Source organism: Anomaloglossus baeobatrachus, chromosome 10, assembly GCF_048569485.1.
Source record: "Anomaloglossus baeobatrachus isolate aAnoBae1 chromosome 10, aAnoBae1.hap1, whole genome shotgun sequence".
Lineage (NCBI taxonomy): Eukaryota > Metazoa > Chordata > Amphibia > Anura > Aromobatidae > Anomaloglossus > Anomaloglossus baeobatrachus.
In genome coordinates, this window is record NC_134362.1 from 175975342 (window position 1) to 175992802 (window position 17461).

Genomic DNA, 17461 nt, shown 5'->3' on the forward strand with positions numbered 1-17461 from the left:
ACATCAAAGTGGAGTTGAACTTTAATGTCATCATAAATTAGTTAAGAAAAAGACAAAGAAAAGAGCAACGAATTCAGTCAAAGCCAGCTCACTGACAGTGTCTTAATTAACTCATTATACAACCAGAAATAGTGCAAAGCAGAGGCTATAAAAGTTCATAAAAATTTAGTGCAAAAATTATTTTTAGACCAAAATACAAGTATGTAAAAAATACGCATCTAGAGGTGTCTGTATCCTTTTTGCTCCGTGTTTTCTGAGATTTACTAAACTTTGTAGTAAATATGATGACCTCATCTTTCAAATCCCATCCATCGACCTCCTGTGGTCCCTGACGGCCCTGCACCCAGTCACATGCCGTAAATCAGTCACCTGACTGCTGTATCCAATCACTGGCCTCGGCAGTGACATGATGTCATCAATGATTGGCTGTAGCAGTTATATGTATGTGAACAGCTGCATTACTGGCAGTGACCACCAGGGCGGCGACACAAAAATGGCAGATTATGGTTATATTATTGTGTTATTGCATTTCCGCGATTAGGAATTTTTTTTAAAAACCCGTTAAATAAGATAATTCATCCGGATCCGTTGGGAAACAATTCTCTATATAAACTGTTGTTTTTTTACCCCAGGAAATGTTGCTAAACAGATTTCCAACAATTATGTTTATCTAAAAGCATGTCAGGAAAACTGCAAGTGAACTTGTCGATACGCGCATTCTTGGCGTCCTGCCCGGAATAACACAACAAAGGGGCAACGAGATGTTTACCGGCATTAGACGTGACAGAAATGCCGGCGTTACCATAGCGGGAGTAGCCTGGATTACAGTGACTACGCGGAAAATGAAGGATCACATGAGCCTTAAGGAATAAGTCGGATGTCACCTGCCCGCATCACGCGCCAAGGCGGACATATTGTCTGCGCATTATTGACTCACTGATTTTGTTATAATCAATAGCCAATTTTTAAAAATTCACAACATTTTTGTGCAAGTAAACTTCCTGGAGTGATCTTATGGGAGCCTAAATTATTTTTTGCGCCATTTTTGAGACATTTTACTTGAATATTTACTGGGGGGAGTGGTTATACGAGGGGCTGCTGACAAGTCTTTGTGATCTTTTTTTGTTTCTATGGTAATGAATGTTACATTACATGGAAGCCTTATGTGTCTAATATATGTATCTGTTGCTTGTGGAAACAGTGTTCTACGCACGCGGGAAAACACAATGGTGGAGTCTAATGCGATATTCACAGCAACTGAGAGCAGAGGAGGGATACAATTCTGCAAAGAAAGTCCGTGAAGGATATTCATGATGATATTTCGCAGACATTGGGGGATCAATGCCCTTCATATTCCATAGTTAAGATCTGGGTTGCCAAATTTAAAACGGGCCACTTCAGCACCAATGATCAGGAACGTCCTGGACGAGCGAGAGTGGTTGTTGTTCCTTAGATCGTCGATGCTGTGCACAACCTCATACTGTAGAATCCATGAATTTCAGCTAAAGCAATAGCAGACATCATGGGGATTTCCCGTGAACGTGTTTGTGTCATTATCCATGAACATTTGGACACGAGGAAGCGATCTGCAAAGTGGGTCCCCAAATGTTTGACAACAGATCAGAGAATCATGCGAGTGAAAACTTCCCGGTCCATTTTTCAGCATTTCCAGACTGATAAGAACCTCCTGGACCGACCGGTCACTATGGATGAGACCTAGATTTATTTGTATGACCCTGAAAACAAGGAGCAGTCAAAAGAGTGGAGGCACAGTGGTTCTCCTCATCCAAAAAAGTTCAGGATGCAAAAATCAGCCACTAAGGTGATGGCGTCTGTCTTCTGGGATAAGGGGGGTGTGCTGCTAGTGGACTACCTTCAAAAGGGTTCCACCATCAATGCAAGGTATTACATTGAACTTTTGGACCAATTGAAGGCTGCTCTGAAGGCCAAAAGGCGCGGCAAGCTGTCCAAAGGAATCTTGTTCCTGCAAGACAACGCCTCCGCTCACACTGCACAACTGGCAGAGCTGGGCTTCCAGCTGGTTGAGCACCCACCTTATTCACCCGATCTAGCTCCCTCCGACTATCATCTGTTTCCAATACTGAAGAAACACCTCAAGAGTACCAAATTTCCCACCATTTCTGATGACATGACTGCAACGGATGCCTGGTTTGAGGCACAACCGAAATCCTTCTTTTTGCTAGGCTTAGGCTATGTGCGCACCGTGCGTTTTTCGCGGCGTTTTTGCGCGTTTTTCGGGTGCGTTTTTGGCCTTAAAACTGCAGGACTTTGCGTCCCCAGCAAAGTCTATGAGTTTTCATTTTTGCTGTCCGCACACATCTGTTTTTTTTACCTGCGTTTTTGAGTTAAAAAAAAAAAATGGACATGTCAGTTCTTTCCTGCGTTTTTCTGCGTTTTCCGCCCATGCAATACATTGGAAAAACGCAGCAAAACGCAGAGATCAAAAACGCAGCAAAACGCAGCCAAAAACGCACCAAATCGCGGCAATAACGCATGCGTTTTTTGATGCATTTTTTCGACGCAGGTGCGTTTTTGTGAGTTTTTAGCGGCCAAAAACACACAAAAACGCAGCGTCAAAAAGACGCAGTGTGCGAACCTAGCCTTATAGAACTTGGAATACCGATGTAAGAAGTGTGATGACACAAGTGGAAAGTATGTGGAAGAAATGTAAAGCTTCATCATCCTATCTAGTCTCTTTCTGGGTAATGCCAAAGACTTATCAGCAGCCCTTCGTATGTGCTTGAATTTTTTTGTGTAATTTTTGATGCATTTTACTTCAATATTTACTGTGGAATGATCTTATATATACATTTTACATATTTACTGGGTAGTGATTCTATGGGTGCCTGTTTTTTCTTTTTGCACAATTTTAGAGACATTTTATTTGAATATTTACTGAGGAGTGATCTTATGTGCGCCTGAATTTTTCTTTCCACACAATTTGAGACATTTCTCTTGAATTTTTACTGGGGAGTGATCCTATATGTACCTGAACTTTTATATTTTTTTTGTTCAATTCTTCTTGAATATTACTGGGGTGTGGTTCTATATGTACCTGAATTTTTAGAATTTTTTTGCGCAATTTTTGAGACATCTTACTTGAATATTTGCTGGGGAGTGATCTTATGTGACCCTGAATTATTATTTTTTTGTGTTCAATCTTTGATACATTTTACTTGAATATTTACTGGGGAGTGATTCTATATATACCTGAATTTTTAAATTTTTTTGCTCAATTTTTCAGACATTTTACTTTTTTTTTTTTTGCACAATTTTTGAGATATTTTTATTGAATATTTACTGGGGAGTGATCTTATGTGCGCCTGAATTTTTTTTTTTTGCGCCATTTTTGATACATTTTAGTTGAGTGATTCCATGTGTGACTGATTTTTATTTATTTTTTTGCGCAATTTTTGAGATATCTTACTTGAATATTTACTGGGGCATGGTTCTATGTGCACCTGAATTTTTGAGCAATTTTTGAGATATTTTTATTGAATATTTACTGGGGAGTGATCTTATGTGCGCCTGAATTATTATTTTTTTGCGACATTTTTGATACATTTTAGTTGAGTGATTCCATGTGTGACTGATTTTTATTTATTTTTTTGCGCAATTTTTGAGACATCTTACTTGAATATTTACTAGGGCGTGATCCTATGTGCACCTGAATTTTTGAGCAATTTTTGAGACTTGAATATTTACTGGAATTTTTTGCTTTAAAAAGGCTCAAAAAGGTTAAAGAAGATGAAAAGGATTTTTTTTTTTGATTGTGCACAATTTTTATGAATCAGACACGTCATTTGAAGAATGTAGCTCAAATAACATTGACAAATAACACAAAACAAAAAAAGGCAAGTGACTGGAAAAAAAAAACATATAAGGACTTGATTCATCACTTCATTTGTGTTTCTTTTAAGTCCTTTTTTTGTCTTTTTTATACTTGTTTATGGGGTTTTTTTTTTGCCAAATTGTTCAAAATGTTGTACGCGGTTCATTAATTTTTTTAAATATATAAAAAGAAAATGCTCGTGTTCAATCTTTTTGCAATTACTACAAGCAAAAAAGTCAGAATTTACTAAAATGTGGTAAAAAAAAATTGCATAAAAGTACTCCTGAGGGTGACTGGAGACAATTTGCGCAAAATTTTTGCAACTTTTTAAAAAAGCCACAAATGATGAATCAATTGAAAACACCTGGAAACCTGGACAAAACAAAAACGGGAAAGCACATAAAATAGAATTTAAAAGGCGCAAACTAAAAAAATAAGATGCAAATAAAAAAAGACAAAAAGAAATGACTAAAAAAAGTGTAAAATAATAACAAAATGTTTCTAATGGTGACTCTAGTTTTTGGCAACTTAATCATTCTTTCATTTTTTTTGCAACAGTTTCTTGATTTTGCTTTTTTACTTTTTATTTCGGAATTATTAGGAATCTAGATGTTTCAGCCTAAATAATCATTAGTGACGACAAAAAATATTTGCAGAGTTGTGTAGTGTATTCTCAAACAAAAAAAGACACAAAAGTAATAAAAAACAAAACAACAAAAACATGATGAATTGGGACCCATGTTCCCAAATAAAATATTCAGTCTTAATTTTCTATTTGTTTCACAAGTCAGGTAATGGGGTTCTCTCAAGTGTTAAAAGGAGTCTGTCAGCAGGTTTTTGCTATGTAATCTGACAGCAGCATAATGTAGGAGCTGAGACCCTGATTCCAGCAACGTGTCACTTAGTTTACTGGCTCCAGCAGTTGTGATACAATCACGGTTTTCTCTGCTGCAGATCTTTGAATGCTGAGCTGTGTATAATCCTGCCCATGCCGCTGATTGGCAGCTTTGTGTACACTGTATATTGACAAAAAGCTTCTAATCAGTAGCGGGGGCATGATTGGACTAGGAAGCACGAGACACCTAGTCCTATAGTGATCATGTCCTGCTGATAAAACACAAGCAACACAAAGCCTATTAAGTGACACACCACTGGAATCAGGGTCTCTGTCCCTACATCATGCTGCTCTCAGATTACATAGCAAAAACTTGCTGACAGATTCCCAATAAATAGGTAAAATCACAAAGTGCTTGTAAAAACAGGCATTTTTTTCTCTCATAAAAAATCCTCTCTGTTCTCAAGTGAGGAGGGATATATTAATTTCTAGTTTACTGCTCATCGGCTAAGTTAGCAGTCACTACTGCAGTCTGTCCACAGCGGCTGGTTTGCTAGTGAAGGAGCGCGCACTTGTGAGCTGTTTGCTATACAGATCGCTGGATCCGGCCAGCATCAATTCCCCGGTGCTCATCTGATTCTGCAAATACTTTTGCTCGCAACATTGATCAGTGAACAATTCAGATCAGTGGAACGACTATGCCGCTAACCTGAGCTGTCAGTCTTCGGGCGGCTTCTCACTTGCGAGTTTCTCGCAGTAGCGCGATGCGAGGAAATCTCGCATTGCACTCGGACACAAGTTATTCAATGATTCAGCTCTCATCTGCTATTTTTTTCTCAGTCCAAATTGGACTGAGAAAAAAATCGAAGCATGCTGCCATTTGTAGAGTTTCTCGCGCGAGTCTCTCCAATGCAAGTCTATGGGAGCGTGAAAAAAAAGCATGTCACACGGACCGGCACTCACACCATCATAGTGACATGCGTTTTTCTAAATACATTAATCGCATGTTTCTCAAAACACTGGAAATTAGTGAGGTCTTACAATGTCGGTCAATCATGGAGATTGCCCGACATTGTGAGACCTCACTCATTTCCAGTGTTGTGAGAAACATGAGATTATTGTCAGTCGGTCTCTCCCTCTCGGTCTCTATTCTCTCTATCGGTCGGTCTGTCGGTCGGTCTCTCTCTCTGTCAATCACTATTCTCTGTCAGTCGGTCTCTCCCTCTCGGTCTCTATTCTCTCTCTGTCGGTCACTATCTCTGTCCCTCACTCTCTGTCCATGTCGGTCTATCCCTCTCCCCCCTCTCTGATACTCACCGATCCCCGATCACCAGCGCGGCGCTGCACGGCGTTCACACTGCTCCGGCGGCTTCTCCTCTTTTGAAAAAGCCGGCCGCTCATTATTCAATCTCATATGCTCTGCTTTACCCGCCCACCGGCGCCTATGATTGGATGCAGTCAGACACGCCCCTACGATGAGTGACAGCTGTCTCACTGCAACCAATCACAGCTGCCGGTGGGCGGGTCTATATAACGCAGTAAAAAAAATAAATAAGTAATTTAAAAAAAACGGCGCGCAGTTCCCGACAATTTTAATACCAGCCAGGGTAAAGCCACACAGCTGCAGGCTGGAATTCTCAGGATGGGGAGCCCAACGTTATGGAGCGGCCCCCACCCTAACAATAACAGCCAGCAGCCGCCCGGAATAGCCGCATCCATTAGATGCGACTGTCCCGGGACTGTGCCCGGCCATCCAGAATTGCCCTGGTGTGGTGGCAATCGAGGTAATAAGGAGTTAATGGCAGCAGCCCATAGCTGCCACTAAGTCCTAGATTAATCATGGCAGGCGGCTCCCCGAGATACCTTCCATGATTACGAAAGTGAAGACATACATCCAAAAATCCTTTATTTGAAATAAATAACAAAAAAAACCAACCTCTTTCACCACTTTATTAAACCCCCAAATACCCCTCCAGGTCCGACGTAATCCACAGAGGTCCCTCGACGCTGTCAGCTCTGCTACATCGGAAGCTGACAGAGAGCGGTCACAGACCACGACCGCTCTCTGTGAGCTCCCTGCAGCAACTGAAGTGAGTCGCGCTATCAGCGATGACGTCACTCAGGTTACCCGCGGCCACAGATCTCAGCGGGAGGACTTCCAGCTGTGGCCACGGGTAACCTCAGTGACGGCACCGCTGATCGCGCAGATCACTGCGGTCACTCAGGGGATTTGCGGTCACTGGTGAGACCTTCACCGGTGACCGAAGATCAGGCCACGACACACAGAGCCGCGGGATGACAATGAAGTCGGGTGACGTTCATCCGACTTCATTCTGATTGCTCTGTCTGTGTCTGCTGTCAGCGGCCATTCAGCTCTGCTACATGGCTCTGTCTGTGTCTGTTGTCAGCGGCCATTCAGCTCTGCTACATGGCTCTGTCTGTGTCTGTTGTCAGCGGCTATTCAGCTCTGCTACATGGCTCTGTCTGTGTCTGTTGTCAGCGGCCATTCAGCTCTGCTACATGGCTCTGTCTGTGTCTGCTGTCAGCGGCTATTCAGCTCTGCTACATGGCTCTGTCTGTGTCTGCTGTCAGCGGCTATTCAGCTCTGCTACATGGCTCTGTCTGTGTCTGCTGTCAGCGGCCATTCAGCTCTGCTACATGGCTCTGTCTGTGTCTGCTGTCAGCGGCCATTCAGCTCTGCTACATGGCTCTGTCTGTGGCTGCTGTCAGCGGCTATTCAGCTCTGCTACATGGCTCTGTCTGTGTCTGCTGTCAGCGGCCATTCAGCTCTGCTACATGGCTCTGTCTGTGGCTGCTGTCAGCGGCTATTCAGCTCTGCTACATGGCTCTGTCTGTGTCTGCTGTCAGCGGCCATTCAGCTCTGCTACATGGCTCTGTCTGTGGCTGCTGTCAGCGGCCATTCAGCTCTGCTACATGGCTCTGTCTGTGGCTGCTGTCAGCGGCCATGTAGCAGAGCTGAATGGCAGATGACATAGCTGCTGAGAATAAAAACGGATCACACACGGATTACACACGCTCTGCTAGCCTGGAAACAATTCAAAAAAGCAATGCCCTTGCATTGCACACTGACCTAACGTGAACTAAAATCGTCCGAGTTTGTTTTCATGCAAGTCGGACCGATTTTACACGCATAAGTGTGTTTCCAGCCTTCAGGACTGCACCGCCACCCCCCCCTGCAACGCACCAAAGGGCCTCCATTACAAAGTTGAAGGTAGATAACATAGAATGATATGCCCACAACATAGTCACAGAGCATGCCAATAGCATAGTCACAGAGCATGTCCACAGCATAGTCACAGAGCATGTCCACAGCCTAGTCACAGAGCATGTCCACGGCATAGTCACAGAGCATGCCCACAGCATAGTCACAGAACATGCAATAGCATAGTCACAGAGCATGCCCACAGCATAGTCACAGAGCATGCCCACAGCATAGTCACAGAACATGCCCACAGCATAGTCACAGAACATGCCCACAGCATAGTCACAGAGCATGCCCACAGCATAGTCACAAAGCATGCCCACAGCATAGTCACAGAGCATGCCCACAGCATAGTCACAAAGCATGCCCACAGCATAGTCACAGAGCATGCCCACAGTATAGTCAAAGAGCATGTCCACAGCATAGTCACAGAGCATGCCCACAGCATAGTCACAGAGCATGTCCACAGCATAGTCACAGAGCATGTCCACAGCATAGTCACAGAGCATGTCCACAGCAAAGTCACAGAGCGTGTCCACAGCATAGTCACAGTGCATGCCCACAGCATAGTCACAGAGCATGCCCACAGCATAGTCACAGAGCATGCCCACAGCATAGTCACAGAGCATGCTGTCACGCTCTCCGGGTCCTCTGCTCCGCTCCCCGGCTCACCTGCCACGCTCCCCGCTCTCCAGCCTCCATTGCCCGCGCTTCCCAGGCCTCCTGGTCCCCGCTCCCGGCGCCCGTCGGCTTCCCAGCCCCAGCCCGGCTCTGCTGCTTCCTCCTCTCAGCTTCCTGCCCTGGCTTCTGGCACCCGGGCCGCGCGCATGCGCATTAGGGCGCGCGCGCGGTCACTGACCCTTTCTTAAAGGGCCAGTGTCCAATGACAGGAAATGAAGCACACAGGTACAGGGTATAAAGGGGTTTAATGCCCAAGGGGGCGGGGCCTGTTCTTCGTGTTTCCCAAGCTAGGAGTCAGGTCTCCTTGTGTTCCTGTGAGATACTTACCTCTCTCTCTTCTAGAGCCGATCCTGCATTGCCATCCGGTCCTGCCGAATCCCGAACCCCGAACACTGCCTATCTGCCATCCTGACAGTCCGTACCATCTCTGTTCCCTGCGGTGACCCGTCATCTCGCTCCAACGGTTCCGGACCCCGCCTGACATCATCCCGGCTTCCGAACCTGAGCTCCGTCACCCGGACTACCATCAGTGACCCCGTGGTCCCAGGGACTTCTCCATTGTGCTCTTGTGCGCGGACTGTCCTGCTACCTATAGTGCTCCGGCTACCGGACCCCTTTCCCTCATCGGGGAGTTCGGCCCAGTGGATCCACCTCCCGGGTCTGCCCATCCACCTGGCCCTAACACATGCCCATAGCATAGTCACATAGCATGCCCATAGCATAGTCACAGAGCATGCCCACAGCATAGTCACAGAGCATGCCCACAGCATAGTCACAGAGCATGCCCACAGGATAGTCACAGCGCATTGCCACAGAATAGTCACAGTGCATGTCCACAGAATAGTCACAGAGCATGTCCACAGCATAGTCACAGAGCATGTCCACAGCATAGTCACAGAATATGCCCACAGCATAGTCACAGAGCATGCCCACAGCATAGTCACAGAGCATGTCCACAGCATAGTCACAGAGCATGCCCATAACATAGTCACAGAATATGCCCACCGCATATTCACAGAGCATGTCCACAACATAGTCACAGAACATGCCTACAACATAGTCACAGAACATGCCTACAACATAGTCACAGAGCGTGCCCACAGCATAGTCACAGAGCGTGCCCACAGCATAGTCACAGAGCGTGCCTACAACATAGTCACAGAGCGTGCCCACAACATTGTCACAGAAAATGCCCACAACATAGTCACAGAAAATGCCCACTGCATGGTCACAGAGCATGCCCACAACATAGTCACAGAGAATGCCCACAACATAGTCACACAGCATGCCCACAACATAGTCACAGAGCATGCCCACTGCATGGTCACAGAGCATGCCCACAGCATAGTCACAGAGCATGCCCACAGCATAGTCACAGAGCATGCCCACAACATAGTCACAGAGCATGTCCACAGCATAGTCACAGAACATGCCCACAGCATAGTCACAGAGCATGTCCACAGCATAGTCACAGAGCATGCCCCCAGCAGTCACAGAGCATGCCCACAGTATAGTCACAGAGCATGCCCACAACATAGTTACAGAGCATGCCCACAGCATAGTCACAGAGCATGCCCACAGCATAGTCACAGAGCATGCCCATAGCATACTCACAGAGCATGCCTACAGCATAGTCACAGAGCATGCCCACAGCATAGTCACAGAGCATGCCCACAACATAATCACAGAGCATGCCCACAGCATAGTCACAGAACATGCCCACAGCATAGTCACAGAGCATGCCCACAACATAGTCACAGAACGTGCCCACAGCATAGTCACAGAGCATGCCCACAGCATAGTCACAGAGCATGCCCACAGCATAGTCACAAAGCATGCCCACAGCATAGTCACAGAGCATGCCCACAGCATAGTCACAGAGCATGTCCACAGCATAGTCACAGAGCATGCCCACAGCATAGTCACAGAGCATGCCCACAGCATAGTCACAGAGCATGTCCACAGCATAGTCACAGAGCATGTCCACAGCATTTTCACAGAGCGTGTCCACAGAATAGTCACAGTGCATGCCCACAGCATAGTCACAGAGCATGCCCACAGCATAGTCACAGAGCATGCCCACAGCATAGTCACAGAGCATGCCCACAGCATAGTCACAGAGCATGCCCACAGCATAGTCACAGAGCATGCCCACAGGTTAGTCACAGCGCATGTCCACAGAATAGTCACAGAGCATGTCCACAGAATAGTCACAGAGCATGTCCACAGCATAGTCACAGAGCATGCCCATAACATAGTCACAGAATATGCCCACAGCATAGTCACAGAGCATGCCCACAGCATAGTCACAGAGCATGTCCACAGCATAGTCACAGAGCATGTCCACAACATAGTCACAGAACATGCCTACAACATAGTCACAGAACATGCCTACAACATAGTCACAGAGCGTGCCCACAGCATAGTCACAGAGCGTGCCTACAACATAGTCACAGAAAATGCCCACAACATAGTCACAGAGCGTGCCCACTGCATGGTCACAGAGCATGCCCACAGCATAGTCATATAGCATGCCCACAGCATAGTCACAGAGCATGCCCACTGCATGGTCACAGAGCATGCCCACAGCATAGTCATATAGCATGCCCACAGCATAGTCACAGAGCATGCCCACAGCATAGTCAGAAAACATGCCCACAGCATACTCATTGAGCATGCCCAAAACATAGTCACAGAATATGCCCACCGCATAGTCACAGAGCATACCTACACTATAGTCACAGAGCATGCCCACAACATATTGTCTGTTACGCCTCCTTCACACGTCATTGATTCCGGTATGTGTGACGTCCGTTTTCATATCTACTGGAGACACTGGCATGCACAGACCCATTAAAATCAATGGGCCTACGCACACATCAGTGTTTTCAAAAGGACTGTGTGTCTGTATGCAGCACACGTGTGCCCATGTGTCCTGTTTTCTCCGGCAGCACTGATGTCACACGGAGCACAAACTAAAGTGATCCGTGTGATACATACCGGAGGAAACACGTGTCTTTGAAATAAAATTATTTTCTATACTCACCTGTCTCCAGCGCTGCTGTCACTTGCTTCCGGGCCCGTTCATTATGCTCATGAATATTCACTGCACTGCGGACCCAGAAGCAGCAGCGTCGGGGACAGGTGAGTAAAAAATTCCTGATCTCCGCGTGCTATTACGGATAGTACACGGTGTACACTAGTGTGCCAAAACACAAATGTTTTTCACTGATGCGTGAATGGGGCCTTATGGTGTGCTCCAGGACTCAGCAGTATTAACTCTTCACTCCCTGTTTTCTGTGAAGCTCAGGGGTCTGGCTCCACCAATCATACATTAGTGTCTCATTAAGCTAATACATATAACACATTGTGATATCTCGAGTACGCCAACAGACCAACTCCTCTCTACTATATATACATATATATAATACAACGGCGCTTTACAGATGTGATCATTGCTGTTCCCATTTGGGGCTCACAATCTAAATTCCCCATCGTTATGTATTTGTACATATATCATATATATTAAGCTGAGTGTATGTATGTATGTATGTATGTATGTATGTATGTGTGTGTGTGTGTGTATGTCCGCTAAAGGAATCTGCACCGTTGCATTTACAATCATGAAATTTTGCACACACGCCTCATGTGATTCAGGGAACGTCATAGAGTATGTTTTGACCAGAAAATTTAACCCTGCGCTTTACAGTTACTCTCCAAAAATCCTGCCTCCATTGGAGTCAATGGAGCTTGGAGCCACAGGTTATTATTAGCAGCTCTGATTGGTTGCTATAGGAACGAAAGACATTCGTAGTATAAGAAGCTTATATGTGAGGTAATATGATATCGGTGGGGAGACGGATAGAGACAGACAGACACAGACAGGGAAAGAGACAGGTACAGACAGAAATAGACAGAGACAGACAGAGATAGACAGAGACAGACGGGGAAAGAGACAGACGGGGAAAGAGACAGACGGGGAAAGAGACAGACGGGGAAAGAGACAGACGGGGAAAGAGAGAAACAGGAAAAGAGAGAGATGGGGAAAGAGACAGACTTCAGAAAGAGTCAGACCTGGAAAGAGACAAACGGGCAAAGAGACAGACGGGGAAAGAGACAGACACAGGGAGAGAGACAGACAGAGAGACAGGGAAAAAGATGGGAAAAGAGACAGGGAAAGAGACAGACAGGGAAAGAGAGAGACGGGGAAAGAGAGAGACGGGGAAAGAGAGAGATGGGGAAAGAGAGATGGGGAAAGAGAGAGATGGGGAAAGAGAGAGACGGGGAAAGAGAGAAACAGGAAAAGAGAGAGATGGGGAAAGAGACAGACTTCAGAAAGAGACAGACCTGGAAAGAGATAAACGGGCAAAGAGACAGACGGGGAAAGAGACAGACACAGGGAGAGAGACAGACAGAGAGACAGGGAAAAAGATGGGAAAAGAGACAGGGAAAGAGACAGACAGGAAAAGAGAGAGACGGGGAAAGAGAAACGGGGAAAGAAACAGATGGGGAAAGAGATAGACAGACAGACACAGACAGAGACAAACAGACAGAGATAGAGACAGGCAGACAGAGAGACTGATACAGAGTCAGACAGAGAGATAGACACAGAGACATACACACAGACAGACACAGAGACAGAGAGGGAAAGAGACAGACAGAGACTGGGAGAGAGACAGAGACAGTTACTATCCCGGGCAACGCCGGGTACTACAGCTAGTATATATATATATATATGTACAAATACATACCGATAGGGAATTTGATTGTGAGCCCCAAATGGGAACAGCAATGATCACATCTGTAAAGCGCCGTTGTATTACATATGGATATATATATATATATATATGAATATATATATATATATATATATATATATATATATATATATATATATAGTATACATGTATATTTATATGTACTCCCAAACAGGTGTGTCTCGCGAGTCTCTAGGAGACGGAGCATCTTTTGCATCTTTCTTGATCCTGTCTCTATAGTAACAGAACTTTGAGAATTCAAATATCAGAGTATCAGTTAGGCTGATGCCGTCGGCGCCGTTTCATCGCTTTGTAAATGTCTTTTCAATTAAAGTTGCATCAATACTCAGCGCGGTATAAAGGCCTCGCAACGGGAGCAAATGGTTCACTCAATATATTTAGTGCGAAAAAATAAAATCTAGGTGACCTGATGAAAAAAGGGTTAAAATCTGAAAATATAGCGACGATAAAAATGTTATTATTATCAATATTATTATTGTCAATAACAACTTCACTTCTTCTCTTTGTTTTTCCCATATTTATAAAACACATTTTCTTTTAACCCCTTATTAACAAGACTTGTCACATGCTGGATTATCACATATTCTGGATTATTATATAATCTGGATTATACAAAAAATATCAAAAAGACAATGAATGGAATGTAAATGGCTGCCTGTTGTACCCTGATGTAACAGGTGAGCTGCTCGGATGTCCAGTATGGGGGCATTACTGGTGACTGGGAGCCTCCCAGTACTTCTATCTAACCACAGCCCCGATTAACCCTTCCATGACGGAGTGCCCATTCCATCAGTCTCTTTTATCCTGTGGTCCCTCGAGTTAACCATTCGTCCACCAGAGGACTCCATCACACCCCCATGACTGGTTGACTGTCAATCACTAGGTTTGCCCATCTGGTTCTCTTTTTTTTGGTTGACTTTCTTCTAGTTGTCCTATTTAACCCTTATGATTCTGATTCTGCCTCTAAAGTTAAAGAAGGGTTAATTCCGCTGTTCTGCGAGGAGTTTTAACCCCTTGGGCACCAAGCTGGAGAGCTTGGCTGTCCGCTTTAACCCTTTCATGTTGTCTTGGGTCATCATCCTGTTTAACCCTTTCCTTAATCGACGGGACAAGTTGTCCAGTTAACCCTTTCGTTATCCCACCGCCTGCGTTTAACCCTGGAAGCAATGAGTAACCCCCCCTTGTTACCAGTTAACCCTTGCTTGTGCAGGCTGACCTATAAACCCTTCCTCAACAGGTCGCTTCCCTATTAACCCTTTACAACAGCAAATTCTCCTTCAAAAGTTGGGTTGCATCCAATTAACCCCTTCCAGTTGTCCATTGCTTATATTCGCTGGGGCTACCCTCCTGGTTAACCCTTTCCTCAATCGCCCGGACTAGTCATCCAGTTAACCCTTTTCTTAGCCCACCACCTACAATTAACCGTGCTCACCCTGGAAGCAATGAGTAACCCCCCTTGTTACCAGTTAACCCTTGTGTCTGCCGGCTGACCTGTAAATCCTTCAACAGGTTGCTTCCCTATTAACCTTTTACAAGAGTAAACTCTGTTTTCCAAGTTGGCCGGCCACGATTTGCGTCCGATTAACCCTTTGTCGTTGTCCATCAGTTACATTTGCTGGGGCTAACCATTTCATCATCCAGTTAACCCTTTTCTTAGCCCACCACCTGCGATTAACCCTGCTCACCCTGGACGCAATGAGTAACCCCCCTTGTTACCAGTTAACCCTTGCATCTGCGGGCTGACCCCTAAATCCTTCCTTTCCGCAACAGGTTGCTTCCCTTTTAACCCTTTAGAACAGCATACTCTGTTTCCCAAGTTGGCCGGCCACGGGTTGCGTCCGATTAACCCTTTCCCGTTGTCCATCGCTTATATTTGCTGGGTCTAAGCCTTTCCTCATCCAGTTAACCCTTTGGTTAGCCCACCGCCTGCGATTAACCCTGCCTCTAAAGTTAAAGAAGGGTTAATTCCTCTGTTCTGCTAGGAGTTTTAACCCTTGGACACCAAGCTGGCGTTAACCCTTTTGTTAGCCCATTGCCTGCGATTAACCCTGCTCACCCTGGAAGCTATGAATAACCCCCCTTGTTACCAGTTAACCCTTGGGCACCAAGCTGGTGTTAACCCTTTTGTTAGCCCATTGCCTGCGATTAACCCTGCTCAGCCTGGAAGCAATGAGTAACCACCCCCCCCCTTGTTACCAGTTAACCCTTGCTTCTGTGGGCTGACCCGTAAAACCTTCCTCTACAGGTTGCTTCCCTGTTAACCCTTTAAAACAGCAAACTCTGCATCCCAAGTTCGCCGGCCACGGGTTGCGTCCGGTTGACCCTTTCGACCAACAGGTAAGCGTTCCAGTTAACCCTTTCAGCAGAAGGCCATCTTCTATTTAACCCTTCCACACTTGAGTTGCATTACCCCTTCCCCCCTCCCCCGAATGCATGGTGAATGGGGATGGTATATAAAGGGTACCGGACCAGGCTTTCACCCGGATCTTCACTTCTCCATCCTGGGGCTCTGGCATCACTTTCCGGGCCACCCGCAGCTTGTTGAGCCCTCCAAACCCGGAGAGGAGCACGGCTCTCATGTCCCTGCCATCCGCGGCTCCTCCTGGCCCCTCGGCCGGCTCCTTCCCTCCTTCCTTCTCTATCATCTGCTCGGTCTCCTCGGCTTTCTCCGGCCGCTCCTTGGCCATGGCTCCTGATGAATGGGATGCTCCGGCTGCGCTGCGGCTCCAGGCGCTGGTCCTTCTCTTACCGTAATGCGCGCTCTAGCTGCGCGGTGCTCTCTCCGCCTCGCTGCCTCCCGGGCACTGCTGCGCGCACACTCCACACATAGAGCCGGAGACTAGATGTGTTTATGTCCTGGATGTCATGTGTCCATCTGTCCTGCGATGGCGCCCATCAAGAGACGCTCTAAGAGGCCATATACATCCATATACATCCAGCTAAGAAGTATTAAACGGAAATAACCACACATCATGGTCTATAGAAGTGGGTATGTCTAAAAGATAATGTAAAAATAATTCCGGCCAAACCCCTTTAAATTGAAGAAAATGTTCATTAAAAAATAGACACCCTAGTATATCTAACTTCAAACTTCTATTTCAATTGATTTTTTATTTATTTTTCAAAAAGGAAAAATAAAATGAAATAAAAAAAAGTCTTATACAACATAAACATATGTACTTGTGTATCGCCCCGCACTCGGCTGGCAGCCAAGCCGTTCGGATTCGGGCTCGTCGGTGGGTGGCTCGAGCGCCTCCGGACACGGGGGCCACGTCGCTCTGAAGGGAGGGATGGATGGATGGCGCTATGTGAGGGATTTCGGTGGGGAGGTTCACGGCCGGGGCCGTGGTGTTTAGGGATTTAAGTTCGCGACGCCACCCATGGGTTGTGGTGAATGTGGACACCACCGCTGCCGTTAACTAGGCTCCCGGGGACGGTGTTGTGCAGCCTGGTGTTGACCCCTCCGTGGGCAGGGGGTGATGGTCCCGGTGGTTGCCAGGTGCGGGCGTGTTAGTGCGGTGCGGTGCGCGGTCCGAGGGCAATGTTGTACTCACTATGACAGATACACCGGAGTCTCTGGTAAACCAAAAGGATGGTGGTCGGTGCCCGCAGCTGGCTGCGTCTGGTCCCCCACCCGGTTCGGTGGTTCCCGCCTTACTCCTGCACCTCGTTTTGTAGAATTTGACTGCCTATGCTTCAGCGATGGTAGTCCGCTCCCCAGCTTGGTGTGTGCCGGGAGAGCCCGTTTGCCCGCAGACGCTGGCCCGTGGGATCTCTCTGCCTGAGCGGTGTCTTGCTATCCCCCTCGTTGGGCTGTTGTCTTCAGTCGGGACTTGGGTGGGAAAGAACCTAAGGTCCAGACCCCAATCAGTGAATTTGACTCGGTCCAGTGGTTTCTGGGCCTCGTTCTGGGTCTGAGTACCCCTCCTGGTGCTCCGGTTTCCAGTCGGTTCCCCGGTTCGGTACCGGTGGGCCACTACCCTGTCCCAGCAGTCTTCCCGGCTCCTGCAGGCGGCAACTACTGTCTGCCTCCTGGCCACAGGGTATCTGTGCTACAACCCAGATCCCTGACAAACGTTTACTCCTTACTA

The 17461-nt window shown here is 46.5% G+C and overlaps 1 protein-coding gene across 1 annotated transcript in view; it reads right to left on the reverse strand.

The window, feature by feature from the left end:
• The window catches only part of VAT1L (vesicle amine transport 1 like), a 103304-nt gene extending 87136 nt beyond the window's left edge, over nt 1–16168 (reverse strand). Inside the window, exon 1 of the mRNA XM_075325856.1 lies at nt 15840–16168. Within this exon, the coding sequence (XP_075181971.1) occupies nt 15840–16057 (218 nt within the window). The 5' untranslated portion in view covers nt 16058–16168. The remainder of the gene's footprint in view (nt 1–15839) is intronic.
• Between the last annotated feature and the right edge of the window lie 1293 nt (nt 16169–17461).